Here is a 12,981-nt window from a genome sequence, read left to right as displayed (position 1 = left end):
ATTATCACCTTTGTTATGACATATCTCGAAATTGACAAAGTTACCATAGGTGTCTCATCGTTGACAGAAATGTTGCATACCATTGGACAGACAACGCGAAATATCAGTTTGACTCCCGACCGCTGACTACCAATCTAGCGGTCGATCTGACCAGATAGCGTGCAACTTCTCGTGTGTAGACGTGGCAACACGATTCCATCCATAACACATCCTCGGTTTCACGTGGATAGGTCTGGCGATGTTTCCGTTCATTGCACGCCCTCCTGCTCGGCTGCTCCACACACGTGCACTTTCTTCGTCTTCTTTTTGCATCTCTATTCTATTCTTTTTTCTGTGTTTATTTTATTTTCCATATTTATCTATATATTACTCTTTTATATGCTATAACAAAATTTATTTTTCTTTTTTCCAATCTCACATCTTATGTATGTTGGGGTCTTAGGTTCGATCCCCAAACAAAGGAAACGAATTATAGGCAAAGGTTAGAACAGGCGGAGAGATATTACGCAATAGTCATTGCATTAATTGTCATGCAATATCATCCAATCCGTACAACGTTGGGTAGGGGGGTATTTATACCCCCAACCTTATTACATCATTCCAGAAATGCCCTTCCGGTCCTCACGAAGGTTTAGAGATTACAACAGGGGTATTTGGTAATTTCCCTAGGTTGGACAGTCCGACTTGAATACTCCTACTCGGATCACGTGTTTCTTGCCCTCCGGGTACCTTCGGTGGTAGCCTTGGACAGGCTTCGTATGGAGTTGCCTTCATGATTTGCCACTTTTGAGTTGTAGTCCATGCCCGAAGGTTCCCGTCATGATCTTTGTGCGCATGACTCTGAGCGATCGCCGGAACCTTCGGACTCCGTAGTGCGGGGCGTCCTTCAGTGGCGACCTTCGTCATTTTCGCTAATCTTCGGTGGACCTTCGCGGTGCCCGAGGCAACCCGAAGGTCAAGGCATCATCTTCGGCGCCAGGTCTCGACGAGCTCTCCGATGCTTCGTCACTTTGGTGGACCTTCGGCACACCTTCGGGTGATCCCACCTTCGCGAGGGGGGCGATCCCCAACAGTAGCCCCTCGCGGGCGAGGTCCGACTCCGGCCGGCCGAACCCTCGAAAAAGACAAAGATCAGTTAAGACATCAATACGAAAGCGTCTCCCCCGAAGGCCGGAGGTGGGCGATACCCGAAGGTGTTATGTTACACGTGTCGCGTTATGATTTGCGGTCGTTTTGACTTCTTCTCGATTTTACCGCTGAATGAACAGTGCGAAGTTACCCCCTATAAAAGGGGCCGGGGGGGAGGTGTCGCTTTCACGCTTTAGTTTTTTACGAACTTTCTCTCGCCTGTCGACTTTGACACGCGGCGCTTTTTGATTGGTCCCCATCCTTCGGGCCGTGAAAGCGACCCATTGCGACCCATTCTTCGCAGCGTTTGTGGAAAGAGAAGGAGTTTTCTGCTAAGCCTTTGTAAGTTGTCGTTTCCGCCTTTTGCTGGGACCTTCGAGATTCTGCTTGTTACTAAGTATTTAGTTTGTTTAGGAATGGCTCGGTTGAAGCTTACTGCCAGGCCCATTGGATCCGAGGATATAGAACCTTCGGAGGAAGAGAGAAGGCAGTTGTCGGAGGGGGAGGAGGATTTGGCCAACGTAGAGGCTGATCCTTCGGATTTGATGGGATCACGGGAGAAGCCCCCTCCTACTCTTATTTTTGGTCAGTCTTGGGCAACCCAGGAGTTGGTCGAGAGTTATGAGCAGAAGGGTTATTTTGGTCCCGGAGTTTGTCGTGCTCCTGGAGAAGAGGTTACACCGGACCCTCGCGATGGAGAGTGCGTGGTGTTTAGGGATTTCTTTGCTGCTGGTCTTCGTTTTCCGCTGGACCCCATTTTTCCGAAGATCTTGGCCCGGTTTGGGCTTCGGATGCACCACCTTACCCCCAACGCTATCGTGCAGTTATCGATGTTTTTCTGGGCAGTTAAAACCTTCGAGGGGCCAGTTAGCATGGATGCTTTTTGTAGGCTCTACGAGATGCATCCTCAGACGCGGAAGGTTTCTTTTGAAGAGGATCCGCAGGTGTTTTCTGCTCAGAGTGGGTGTTGTTCGTTCCATCCACGAAGAACTAACAGGACCCAAGGGATTGAAAGGATAGAGCTGTCTTTTTGCCAGAAAAACAAATGGGAAGATGATTGGGAGCAATACTGGTTTTATGCCAAGATTGGTTTTCCTGGTGCCGATCCTTCAGAGAGGGTATCCTATCCCCTTGCCGCGAAGGTTGCTGAGTTCAGGCACATTACGAAGGCAGACTTCCGGAGGACGGCGGCTGGCTACAAGGAGTGTTGCTCTGCATTTACTTCTGCAGCGCGCGTCGTGAGCGGTCGCGACCTAATTGAAGAATATCTTGCCGCGAAGGTTTGGCCGTTGTCAAGGGATTGGTTACCGGGGACTTTTTCGAAGATTCGGGTTGCTGGTCTGAGTGACCAACTTCCTTTCCCAGATTTTCCCTTGCGGAAGCCCAAAGGTGTTTCTGACGATATGATCGTCGAGGAGGCCGAGCAAGAGGTAGTTGTTATTGCCGGACCTTATTTGGCGAAGGAGCGTGATTCGTTTGAAGCTGTTTGCTCCGAGAGGATTAGGGTGAACCGGAGTTTTCTGAAGATGGGTGTTGTGTATGGTCCCCGCGAAGCTCCTCGTGAGAGGAAGAGAGGGGCCGGCACCTCTTCTCCCTCTACCAGGCCGTCCGAAGGTCCGATCGCCAAGAAGGCCAAGAAGGGCGAGCCCGTTGCTGCTCAGTCTTCGAAGGCACCAAAGGTGGCTTCTGAGAGACCTTCGCGTGTCTCCACGAACAGGCCTGCGGCGGGCACGGCGAGAGAGTCTAGAGGGAAAGGTATCTTTCCTTGCGGTTACTCTTTTCATATTGATAAAGAGAATTTGGGTAGCGAAGCTTTTATGCAGGAGCTTCGCGCTACAGAGAGTAACGTTCCCTGGCGCTCGCGCACTGGTGAGAGGGTTCACCTTTATCTTGATCAATTTGGTTCGTTCCGTGCAGAGGCAGATACTGTAGGTGCTGTTTTGACGGCGGTGCAGAAGGTGGTCAAACCTTCTCTTCGGGTTGTGAACCTTCTGGACGAGGATAGCGATGATGACGCACCTTCGGTTCTGGTGGATGTTCCGCCCCATAGAAGAGTGGAGCACCCCTCTCAGTGTTTGCTTGAAAAGGCTTCATCCCCGGAGAAGGGTGGTGAAGGGGAGGGAGGGGAAGAGGTTCCTACTGGAGTAGCCGATGGTGCTGATGGGAGGAATGATTTCGTGGTAGCCCCTAGCGATCCGGTTGGTTTGCGGACCGGCAAAGGTGGTGAGGTTCAAAGGACGACGGGGGGTGACGACCATGTGGTTGAAGTGAGAGATCGTTTTTCTGATCTAGGTACCTTCTCGATCTCTAAATGCCTTGCTTTCCAAAGGCCTGATTCTGACCCTTATCTTCGGTATCCACTTGAAGTAGATGTTGCGAGCATGATGAAGGAGCTTGGGGATTTGCTGGGGCTAGAACCTTCATAGGCTGAGACTGCTGGAGTCGCGTCTGTGAGCCAGCCTGCTCTTCCCGAGGATGTCGAGAATTTTGATGCTGGGGGTACGTCACTCTAGCCTTGTTTCCTTTTTGCTCCTGCGTGTTGTGTGGTTTTGTCATGTGCTTTGGTGAGTGCAGGATTTATGAAGAGTTTGGGAGTTTATGGGACCAGCAGCCTTGGTCGTATCACGGTGTCGTTGTGCGCGAAGGTTTGTGCTGTTTAACATTGAGTTGTTTTTGATTTTGTGAACTTGGTTTTGAGGCTGGTTTTTGTTTCAGGCTCTGCTTGCTAGCCGCGCCGTTGCTGGCAGCGCAAGGAAGGACGAGCACGATTTCCTGTCCTATTCTACTGAGAGGGCTCGCTTGATGGAAGATATTCGCATTCTGAAGTCTGAAAGAGAAACTTCGGAAAACCTTCGGTTTACTTTGAAATCTGAGAATGAGCTTCTGAATGGAAAGGTACTAGAATAGGAAGAGATCATTTCGAAGATGCAAGAGAGGATAAGTCTTGACGAAGGTGTTCTTGAGAACCTTCGAGGTGTGGTAGAAAGGGATGCTGCGAAGGTTACCCACCTTCAAACAGAGGTTCGCCAGCTCAAGGCTGATGTCAAGAAGAAGAATGACAAGATTTCTGATCTTGAGAAAGAGGTTGAGGAGGACCGCGCGCTGTGGGAGTCCGCTTCGCAAGACATCTTGAGCAAGAGCACGGCCATCCGCGAAGAATACCGCAGGGCTTTGGCATCTTTTGGTGCTGAGCCCTCGCCTTTCCCGGAAGACTCCGAAGGTGGCGCGTCAGGGCTTCTTGACTGGCTGCAGAGTGAATTTGAAGATCTTGGCCAAATTTTGACGAGTGTGTCGGACAACACCGCAGTCGTTGCCTGCGAGAGTGTTTTGGCCATTCTTGCCCACGAAGATTGCCCGGAGCTTGAGAGGATTGGTGCTCGGGACTATGTCTTCCCGGAACCTTCGGATCTTGTCGAAGACATCGCGAAGATCCAGGCTGTAAAGAAGTCTTTCCTTCGCAAATTTTGGAAGGTTTCTGGTCGGGAGATTGTTCGTGAAGCCGCTCAGCAGAGGCTAGAAGCTGTCAGTGTTTTTTTTTTGCAGTATAGACTCCTTGTAGAGGGATATGTTAATGATTGTTTTTGCGATTTTTGTAGGCGAAGCGGGCTCGGGAAGCGGCTAAGGACATCGTGGAGGAGGGGTTGCATCCTGAGGATGTCGGCGGATGTTCTGGAGCCAGTCCACCGAAGGACTCCGTCGACGGAGAAACTCAGGTGTAGATTGGGTCCCAAGGGGTAGAGAGTATGTTTCTAAAAGCTTTTGGAAGTGACAAGCTGCTGCTACTTTGTTTAGGCTATCGTTTGTGTCGGACCTGCCTTGGTTGTCTGTCCTCTGCGAATTCATGACGGTGATATTGTTGCGAGTGGTTGGGACTGGGAGCAGTTTAGTTTTGCTAACCCTGGTGCCAGTGTTGTGGAATTTTTGCAATCGCATGGCCGAAGCTTGTAATTAAGCGATTGTCAGCTGGTTCTTGTAAAGACTTGTTTCTGCTTGCCTTATCCTTTGTGATGACTTAGCAGGTGATGGGATTTGTTCTGCGATACAGCATATTTATCTCATCCTTCGCGATGGCTTGATTTCGAATGTGTTCCATCCTTCGTGATGGTTTGACTACGAATGTGTTCCATCCTTCGTGATGGTTTGACTTCGAATGTGTTCCATCCTTCGTGATGGTTTGACTTCGAATGTGTTCCATCCTTCGTGATGGTTTGACTTCGAATGTGTTCCATCCTTCATGATGGCTTGTTTGATCTTCGGGGTTTTTTTTTTGGATTGCGTCTCCCCCTCCCAGACAAGTCTTCTGGGAGGAAGACTGCAATATTGTGCGAAAGCGTCTCCCCCTCCCTTGCAGTCTTGCTCACAAGACTTGGGTAATATGTATTTTGTTTTACTCGTCATCTCCTTGATTTTTAACCGAAGGTTTCTTGGCTTCGACTCGTGTTTGGAGTCAGAAGCCCCTTGGCTTTTTGAGTGCATTCGGCTTGAGTGCGCTTTTCTTTCTCAGCCAGCTGTGCTGGAGTTGGTTCGATTGGAGGAGATTGTCCTACGGGGACCTCGTGAAGGTTTGAACCTTCGTCGTCATGAGCGCCCAGGTTGGTGGTTTTCTTTCTTTGTGGAGCCATCGTAAGGTGATTTTCGAGCTAAGAACACGGGTGGGTGCCTCTGTTGGGGTCTTAGGTTCGATCCCCAAACAAAGGAAACGAATTACACGCGAAGGTTAGAACAGGCGGATAAGTTGTGGGTATAAATTTACACATGATAAATTTTGTGTGTTTTAGTTGCCTAAAACTCTGTATAGAAAAGTTATGACCATAAGTCAATGATAAGATATTTTGCATAACTTCTGAGGGTTTGTTTGGCTAATGGGACAGGAGATGTGAGATAGGGATAGCACTATTCAACCCCCTCACAATCCCTACCTCCAATCCCTATCCCACCCTCGTATCCTATTACCCAAACATCACCTGAAGACATTGAATGGCTAGAAGTATCATAATTTTTCATAGAAAGTTTTGTACATAATTATCGTGTGTGTAGAAAAACCTTCTTTTTTTGTTTATATGTAAACCTTTGTATTGTGTAAAATATTCATACATATTTTATGTATTATATAAATTTATATGTATTATTCACATCTATAAATTATTTTGCATTATATGGAGTATATTATAAAAAGAGAAAAAGAAATGCTACAGCTTCACGGGATTGCATGGATGGCATGAACCTTAACTTTGCAGCCAGCGATGCCAACAATAAAAAAAAAACAATGATGAATTGTGTAGTCTTTTCTACCGGCGAGGCTAAAAGGCAAACAATTAAACTATGAGGAATGACATGCATAGCAGCAGGAGTAGCGAGCGAAGAGGGGGAACACGCGCACGTGAAGATAAGATACCGCTGTCGGATTGACCGCTCAACTCGGTTCCAACGGCCGACCGTGAAATAGCAAGGCCGCGGACAACGTCATTAATACCTAAATAAATCCAAAAAATACGACATCTGTACCAAGTCAGAGAGTTAAACTTGGATATAGATAGGTCATAGGTTCTACTGTGAGGAGCTTAACTCAGTTTATTCATATGTTTAATTGGAATTTGTAGTATGACTTATCACTCATATCCAAGTCGAACATTTTCTTGTTAGTTCATTTATATATATTGATTTATGTTGGAGTATAAGCAAGAATGATTTTTTTATGAAAATTTTGTTCTTATTTCTCAATTGCCAATCGAAGCATCCTCACTTGTTTTAAAAGAAACCATCGACAAATTACAGGGCAAGCATCGAAACTCATGATCATATAGCATCATCATCTGCAACCCATGTGGACATGGCACAGAGTATGCGTCCCTTCCACCCCTGCAGCAGCCACTGTTGATCCACATCAATCACAAAATCATTGTGGTAGCCCTCCTTGACCCTCTTGCTCAAATACCTGACCGTATCAGGATCCAATGGCAGCTGCCTGAGCCCCGCCCGGTTGCTCCGCGTCTGCCATTGTTTGTACGTCTCAGGCCGCAGCACCCTATCGGAGCCCTCGTAGGCGATGGCGTCCATGGCCCAGTGTCCAAAGATCTCCTCGACCAGCATGCGTTCCGCGCAGTCCCGCGGGGCGGTTGAATCCATCATGTCGAACATTGCAGAGTAGTAGAATAGAGTCTCCCGGAACCGTGTCACGAAGAAGGGCGCGTTTTGCGAGCTGTTCTCGACGCAGAGGATGAACACGTCTGGCCGCATCTTGCTGATGTTGCCGAGGACCATGTCCCTTGGGCTTGGGCTGTCTATGTCGTCGACGCCCTCATCCATGAGCTTCCCGAAATAGAAGAGACCATTGACGACGAGCACCTCGTCTGGCTCCATGACAAGGTCCTCGGCAGATATGGTCTCCCACCTGGCCGACACGATGCTGCGGAACCTGAAGGGGATGCCACGCTGGCGGGCGAAGTCACTGAGGCGGCGCTCGGTCTCCTTGATCCGAGCAGCCGGACGGAACCCAGGGTAGGGGAAGGTGATGCCGGTGATCCTCACCTCCGGCGGCCCACCCTCCCGAGTAGCCAAGGCGTCCAGCAAGAGTGGCCACTGGAAGCCGCGATGCTCACCGTAGTCCACGATGTGCACCTTCTTCCTCCCCGCGACGGCCCTGGTGATGGCCATGTGGGAGAACTTGAACGCCACCATTCTGAAGGAGCAAACCTGAAGGTGCAGCTGGTAGGCCCTGAGGTGGTCGATCGCCGAGGTGCGCTTTGGCTTCGCCGCCGCGCCCATGCCAGCCAGCCGCAGCTCGAGTCCCTGGGCGAAGCAGTGTGCCAGCCTTTGCGAGGCGTCTCCGCTTGGTGACGAGCGCTGCTTTATCTGCCGCAGCAGCGCCGTCGCGCTGAGGTGGTTGCCTGCGGACACGGCCTCTGCGCAGTGGGTGAGCAAAGTGCGTAGGTCCACTGCCTCGTTGCTGTTGCTCCTCTGCGACTTGGCTCTCTCCTCCTCCTCACGACGAGCAACAGGCAAACTGCTGCCGCTGATGCTCAGGCCGTGCATTTTCTCCAGGGACACCTCATACCCTTTGAGAAATACGCCGTCGGCAACCTCGCCGGATTCCTCAGGCGCCATCAGCTTGCTTCTCCTGCCGGCCTCAGCCTCCAAGGCGTCAACATCATCCTGATCCCCCCGATTGTGCCGCTTCTTCTTGCTGCCCCTGCCTCTGCCATCGCAACTGTCTTGCATCAGGTTGTTATCGTTGGTGGTGGTGGTGGGCAAGAACTTGCTGGCCTCTTCCATGCCCTTGAGGAACGCCTGGTTGAGCATCTCCATGTTTACCTTTACCCTGCTGTTCTGATCACTCAAGAAGCAGCTAGAGTCGTGTTCCCCGTCGTCTTCGTCGACGTCAGCAGGAGGCGGCATGGTCATGTTAGGGTGTGTCCTGGAAAGAAGCAGCCGGGAAAGCTCGGCTGGATCGTAGGGCCAGCAGCAGGTGGTGCTGGCGAACGCGGCGGGGGCGTCAGAGGAGGGCGGCGATATGGCGAAGGTAAATGGGACAGCGGAAGCAGAACCGGAGGATTTTGTGGATGCACTGCTGGAGGCGTCGGAGAGAATATCGGCAAAGGTCTGCTGGGCTTGGAGTAGCGCGGTGTCGTCGGGGTGCTGCCGCTGGTACAAGAAGTTGTCGTCGGTGTCCTCCGCCATGAGCATTCGTGAGATCAAGGGGAGCACGAGATCATCGTTCTTGGGGCTCGGAGCAGGCGGGGGTGTCGTCGGGGACAGGTTGAGAAACACGGATGGGGAGAACGGCTCAGGGTCGGTGAGGTCCTCCGACGCCGCGGCCATGGCCGGCGGCGGCGGGCAATAAAAATGAAATCTTTGGGCTGGCCGCCGGCGATTGCGCACGGCAATTCAGTCACTGGTGACGATGTTCTTTGGAGGAAACATGGATGGAAGGGATCAAAGAGAGCAGATGCCATGGCAGCCCGCCTGGATGCATGCATAAATATCAGAGCTTCGATCAGATGGACCTTTTATTCAAAGCTGCAGTCAATATCAATGCGAGCGAAAAAACAGGGGAAGGGCATTCTAGGCGGCTTATGTTATGGTGGTGAAGTCACAGGATAGTCTTTGTGTATTCTCCTACACGGGGTTTTGCTCTAGATGCATGCGTGCATGCATATGGAACAAAGTCAGAAGTGCACAATTATGTATTTCAGTGACTCAGTGCTCAGAAAGAAAATTGTCCTGGATCGAGTTCCATCAACATCTCGACATGTCATTTAATTTTTGGACTCGCTTTTTGGCCTTGAAGTTGTGTAAAACAGAAGATATTGAGGACATACAGATGGAATGGAAGTGTGTGTGAGGTCACAGTCGCACCTGCCAGCGCCAGCGCCTTCCCGGAGCCTTCTTTTTCGCTTGCCATTCCGTCACGTTCCACCCAGGCGGCGTCCTACCCCCTCTGCAGTTTACCACATCCATTTTTAAAGCTCTGATTTTGGTGCGCCCACCCACACACCAATGGCATACCTAGCTACCTCGACAATGGATAGATACCAGTACTACACTATGGCAGTAGATTACGATATCATTCGCCTGCCAAAGCTTCAACCGTACCGACGTTACCGGCCAACCAGCTGGAGGCTGGAGTTGTTCATGGCAGCAACGCCGGAGGATCCAGGCGACCCCAACGAGCCCTTCTCCCCCTCCGTCTTCCTCGACCTGCCTCCGACGCCCCACTCCGACTCCGTAGGAGACGGCGAGGACCCAGCCTGGTCGGACGACGTGGTGCTCCCTTTCATCAGGCGCATGCTCATGGAGGACGATAGCGAAGACGATGACATCCTGTACCAGTACTACCCCCCAGATAGATACTCTCGGGCTCCGCTGCGTCTTCCTCTTCTCACGGCAACACTACCATCGACATCGACTCCTCTGTTTCGGCTCGGCCACCACCAACACCACTGGAAGCGACACCTTCATGCTCGCGCCGGCCTATGGTGACGTCAACACCACCTGGCCCTACAACCCAGAGGAACTCTCCCAGCTTCTCCTGTCGTCGTCGTCCAGTGCAGGACTCCAGCAGAGGCAGAGCTCCTGCTGCTTCCATCTCCAGGATGGGGCAGAGGAGGGGCGCGTACCTGCTGCTGCTGTTGGAGTTGGAGGCAGGGTCATAAGCATGGACATCATGCTCAACTTGGCGTTCCTCAAGGGCATGGAAGAGGCCAGCAAGTTCTTGCCAGCCACAAACAACGATGGCAGAGGCAGCAAGAAGAAGAACTGGTACAGCTGGGACTGGGAAGATGACGCCTTGGAGGCCGAGGCTGCTGATGTGATAAGCGCCGCCAAGCTGACGGCGCCTGAGCCGGAGGGAACCACCGGCGAGGTGGCCCAAGGCGTAATCCTCAAAGGGTATGAGGTGGCTATGCAGAAAAAGCATGGCCCCAGCAGCGTGCCTGGTGGTGGTGCCGAGGCAGAGGAGGAGAAATCCAAGTCGTCACAGCGGAGGCAGAGGAGGAGCAGCAGCAACGAGGCAGTGGACTTGCGCACCTTGCTCATCCACTGCGCAGAGGCCGTGTCCGCTGGCAACCACCTCAACGCAACCGAGCTGCTGCGGCAGATCAACCAGCGCTCCTCGCCGACGGGGGACGCCTCGCAGAGGCTGGCACAATGCTTTGCTGAGGGTCTCGAGCTACGGCTAGCCGGCTCGGGCGTGGCAAATAGTAAGCCGCCACAGCGCACCTGCGTCGAGGTCCTCAAGGCCTACCTGCTGTCCATGCAAGTTTGCTGCTTCGGAATGGTAGCGTTCAAGTTCTCCTATATGGCCATCACAAAGGCCGTCGCAGGGAGGAAGAAGGTGCACATTGTGGACTACGGCGTGCATCTCGGCTTCCGTTGGCTGCTCTTGCTGGGTGCCTGGGCTGCTTCGGAGGGTGGACCGCCGGAGGTGAGGATCACCGGCATCGACTTCCCCCAGCCTGGGTTCCATCCGGCTGCTCGGATCAAGGAGACCGGGTGCCGGCTCAGTGACTTCGCCCGCAAGCGCGCGTGGCGTCCCGTTCAAGTTCCACGGCATCGTTGCCACCAAGTGGGAGATGGTTTCTGCGGAGGACCTCAACATAGAACCAGAGGAGGTGCTCGTCGTCAATGGCATGTTCCATTTTGGGAAGCTGATGGACGAGGGCGTCGTCGACGACATAGAGAGCCCCAGCCCCAGGGACATGGTCCTCGCAAACATCCAGAAGATGCGGCCAGATGTGTTCGTCCTCTGCGTTGAGAACAGCTCATACAACGCGCCATTCTTCCTGACGCGGTTCCGGGAGGCTCTGTTCTACTACTCTGCCATGTTCGACATGATGGACACCATAGCGCCACGGGACAGTGCCGAACGCTTGGTGGTTGAGCAGGAGTTCTTGGGACGGTGTGCCTTGAACGCCATCGCATGCGAGGGATCGAGGAGGGTAGAGCGCCCTGAGACATATAGGCAATGGCAGGTGCGATGCAGCAGGGTGGGACTGAGGCAGTTGCCGTTGAATCCTAGTACAGTCGAGTGTTTGAGTAACAGGGTCAAGGAAGGCTACCACACAAACTTTGTCATTGATGAAGATCAACACTGGCTCCTGCCGGGGTGGAAGGGACGCATACTCTATGCCATGTCAACATGGGCTGCAGCTACATGATGCTATCTCATTCTCATACATGTATAGCTGCATCTTTTTCTTCATCCATGCATTCTGGGTGAGCAAGTATATGTTGGTAATTTGGATGTAGGCTTGAGGTAAATTTTTTGTTTATTCTAAGCAATGACGTAAGGTGGGTAATTTTCATGTAAACTTAATGATTACATAGATTAGCTATTAGGAACTGAGTATAACTCAACATATCCATCTAGGTTGCAAGACCTCAACTTGACATGTGTATTCGTATTTTCTTGAATTTATTCAAGATCTGCCAGACCTGTATTTCAGACCTTTCGTATTGGCATGGCAAATAACTTATATGTAAATTTAGGGACTTATTTTAAGTTTTATTTCATAATGTTTCAGTTGTGTAATTGTTAGAAAACAAATTGATCGTATGGCTATTGTTGTTGGATCCTATGAAATGGATGGCAGATGTTTCCCTTTTATCTGAGAGTTCCTACAAATTTAATCTTTTTCTAATATAATGTGTTAATCAACAATTAGTACTTGTAATAAGATATTCTATAGATTTAGAAATTACAACTAAAATCTGAAAGAACTACTGGATCAGCCCCAGCTATATTCTGGGGCAGTGACAACATTAAAGTAGAAGTGGTTGATTTAGAAATACATAAATGTGCTTTTATTTCTCCATTGTTAACATAGTATATGCTTACTACAATACTATTTGGGTGAGGATTTAATGAGAAATTTTTATTTAATTTGAATAATGATAATACTAGATAATTTATATGTAAACCAAATGATTACATAGATTACCAATTATAATGGCAAGTATGCTAATTTGTGTTTGAACCTATGAATTGTATTAAGCTTTCTTCCACAATGGCATAAGTGGGTAATTTACATATGAATACAGAAGGTTGTTGTGGGTAATTACATAACAATTTGAGGGAATTAATTTAAATTATCTTTTCTAATAGCATAGTGAGTAATTTATATAAAATTTTTATAGGGTTATTCTAAGTTATCTTTCATAATGGCTTAGTGGGTAACTTTTAAGAAAATTTACAGGAATTTTAAAGATATATTTCCTATGGAGATAGTGGATATTTATATCAAAATTAAGAATTATTTTAAGTTATATTTTATAATGTCATGATGAATAATCTATATGTCAATTTAGGGGTTATTTAAGCTATCTTTTAAAATGGTATAGTTAGTATTTTATATG

General features: G+C 49.9%; 1 protein-coding gene and 1 pseudogene across 1 annotated transcript; one reads left to right on the top strand and one right to left on the bottom strand.

Moving 5' to 3' along the window:
* Positions 1-6,849: 6,849 nt before the first annotated feature.
* LOC120666288 (scarecrow-like protein 34) lies at positions 6,850-9,273 on the bottom strand. The gene has a single exon (XM_039946104.1). It carries the CDS (start codon positions 8,944-8,946, stop codon positions 6,925-6,927), a length of 2,022 nt encoding a protein of 673 aa, XP_039802038.1. The 5' UTR covers positions 8,947-9,273; the 3' UTR covers positions 6,850-6,924.
* An 80-nt stretch (positions 9,274-9,353) lies between these two features.
* Positions 9,354-12,121, top strand: LOC120666287 (annotated as a pseudogene).
* Positions 12,122-12,981: the final 860 nt, after the last annotated feature.

This window comes from Panicum virgatum, chromosome 3N, assembly GCF_016808335.1.
Source record: "Panicum virgatum strain AP13 chromosome 3N, P.virgatum_v5, whole genome shotgun sequence".
Lineage (NCBI taxonomy): Eukaryota > Viridiplantae > Streptophyta > Magnoliopsida > Poales > Poaceae > Panicum > Panicum virgatum.
This window is presented reverse-complemented; position numbering and strand designations above follow the sequence as displayed.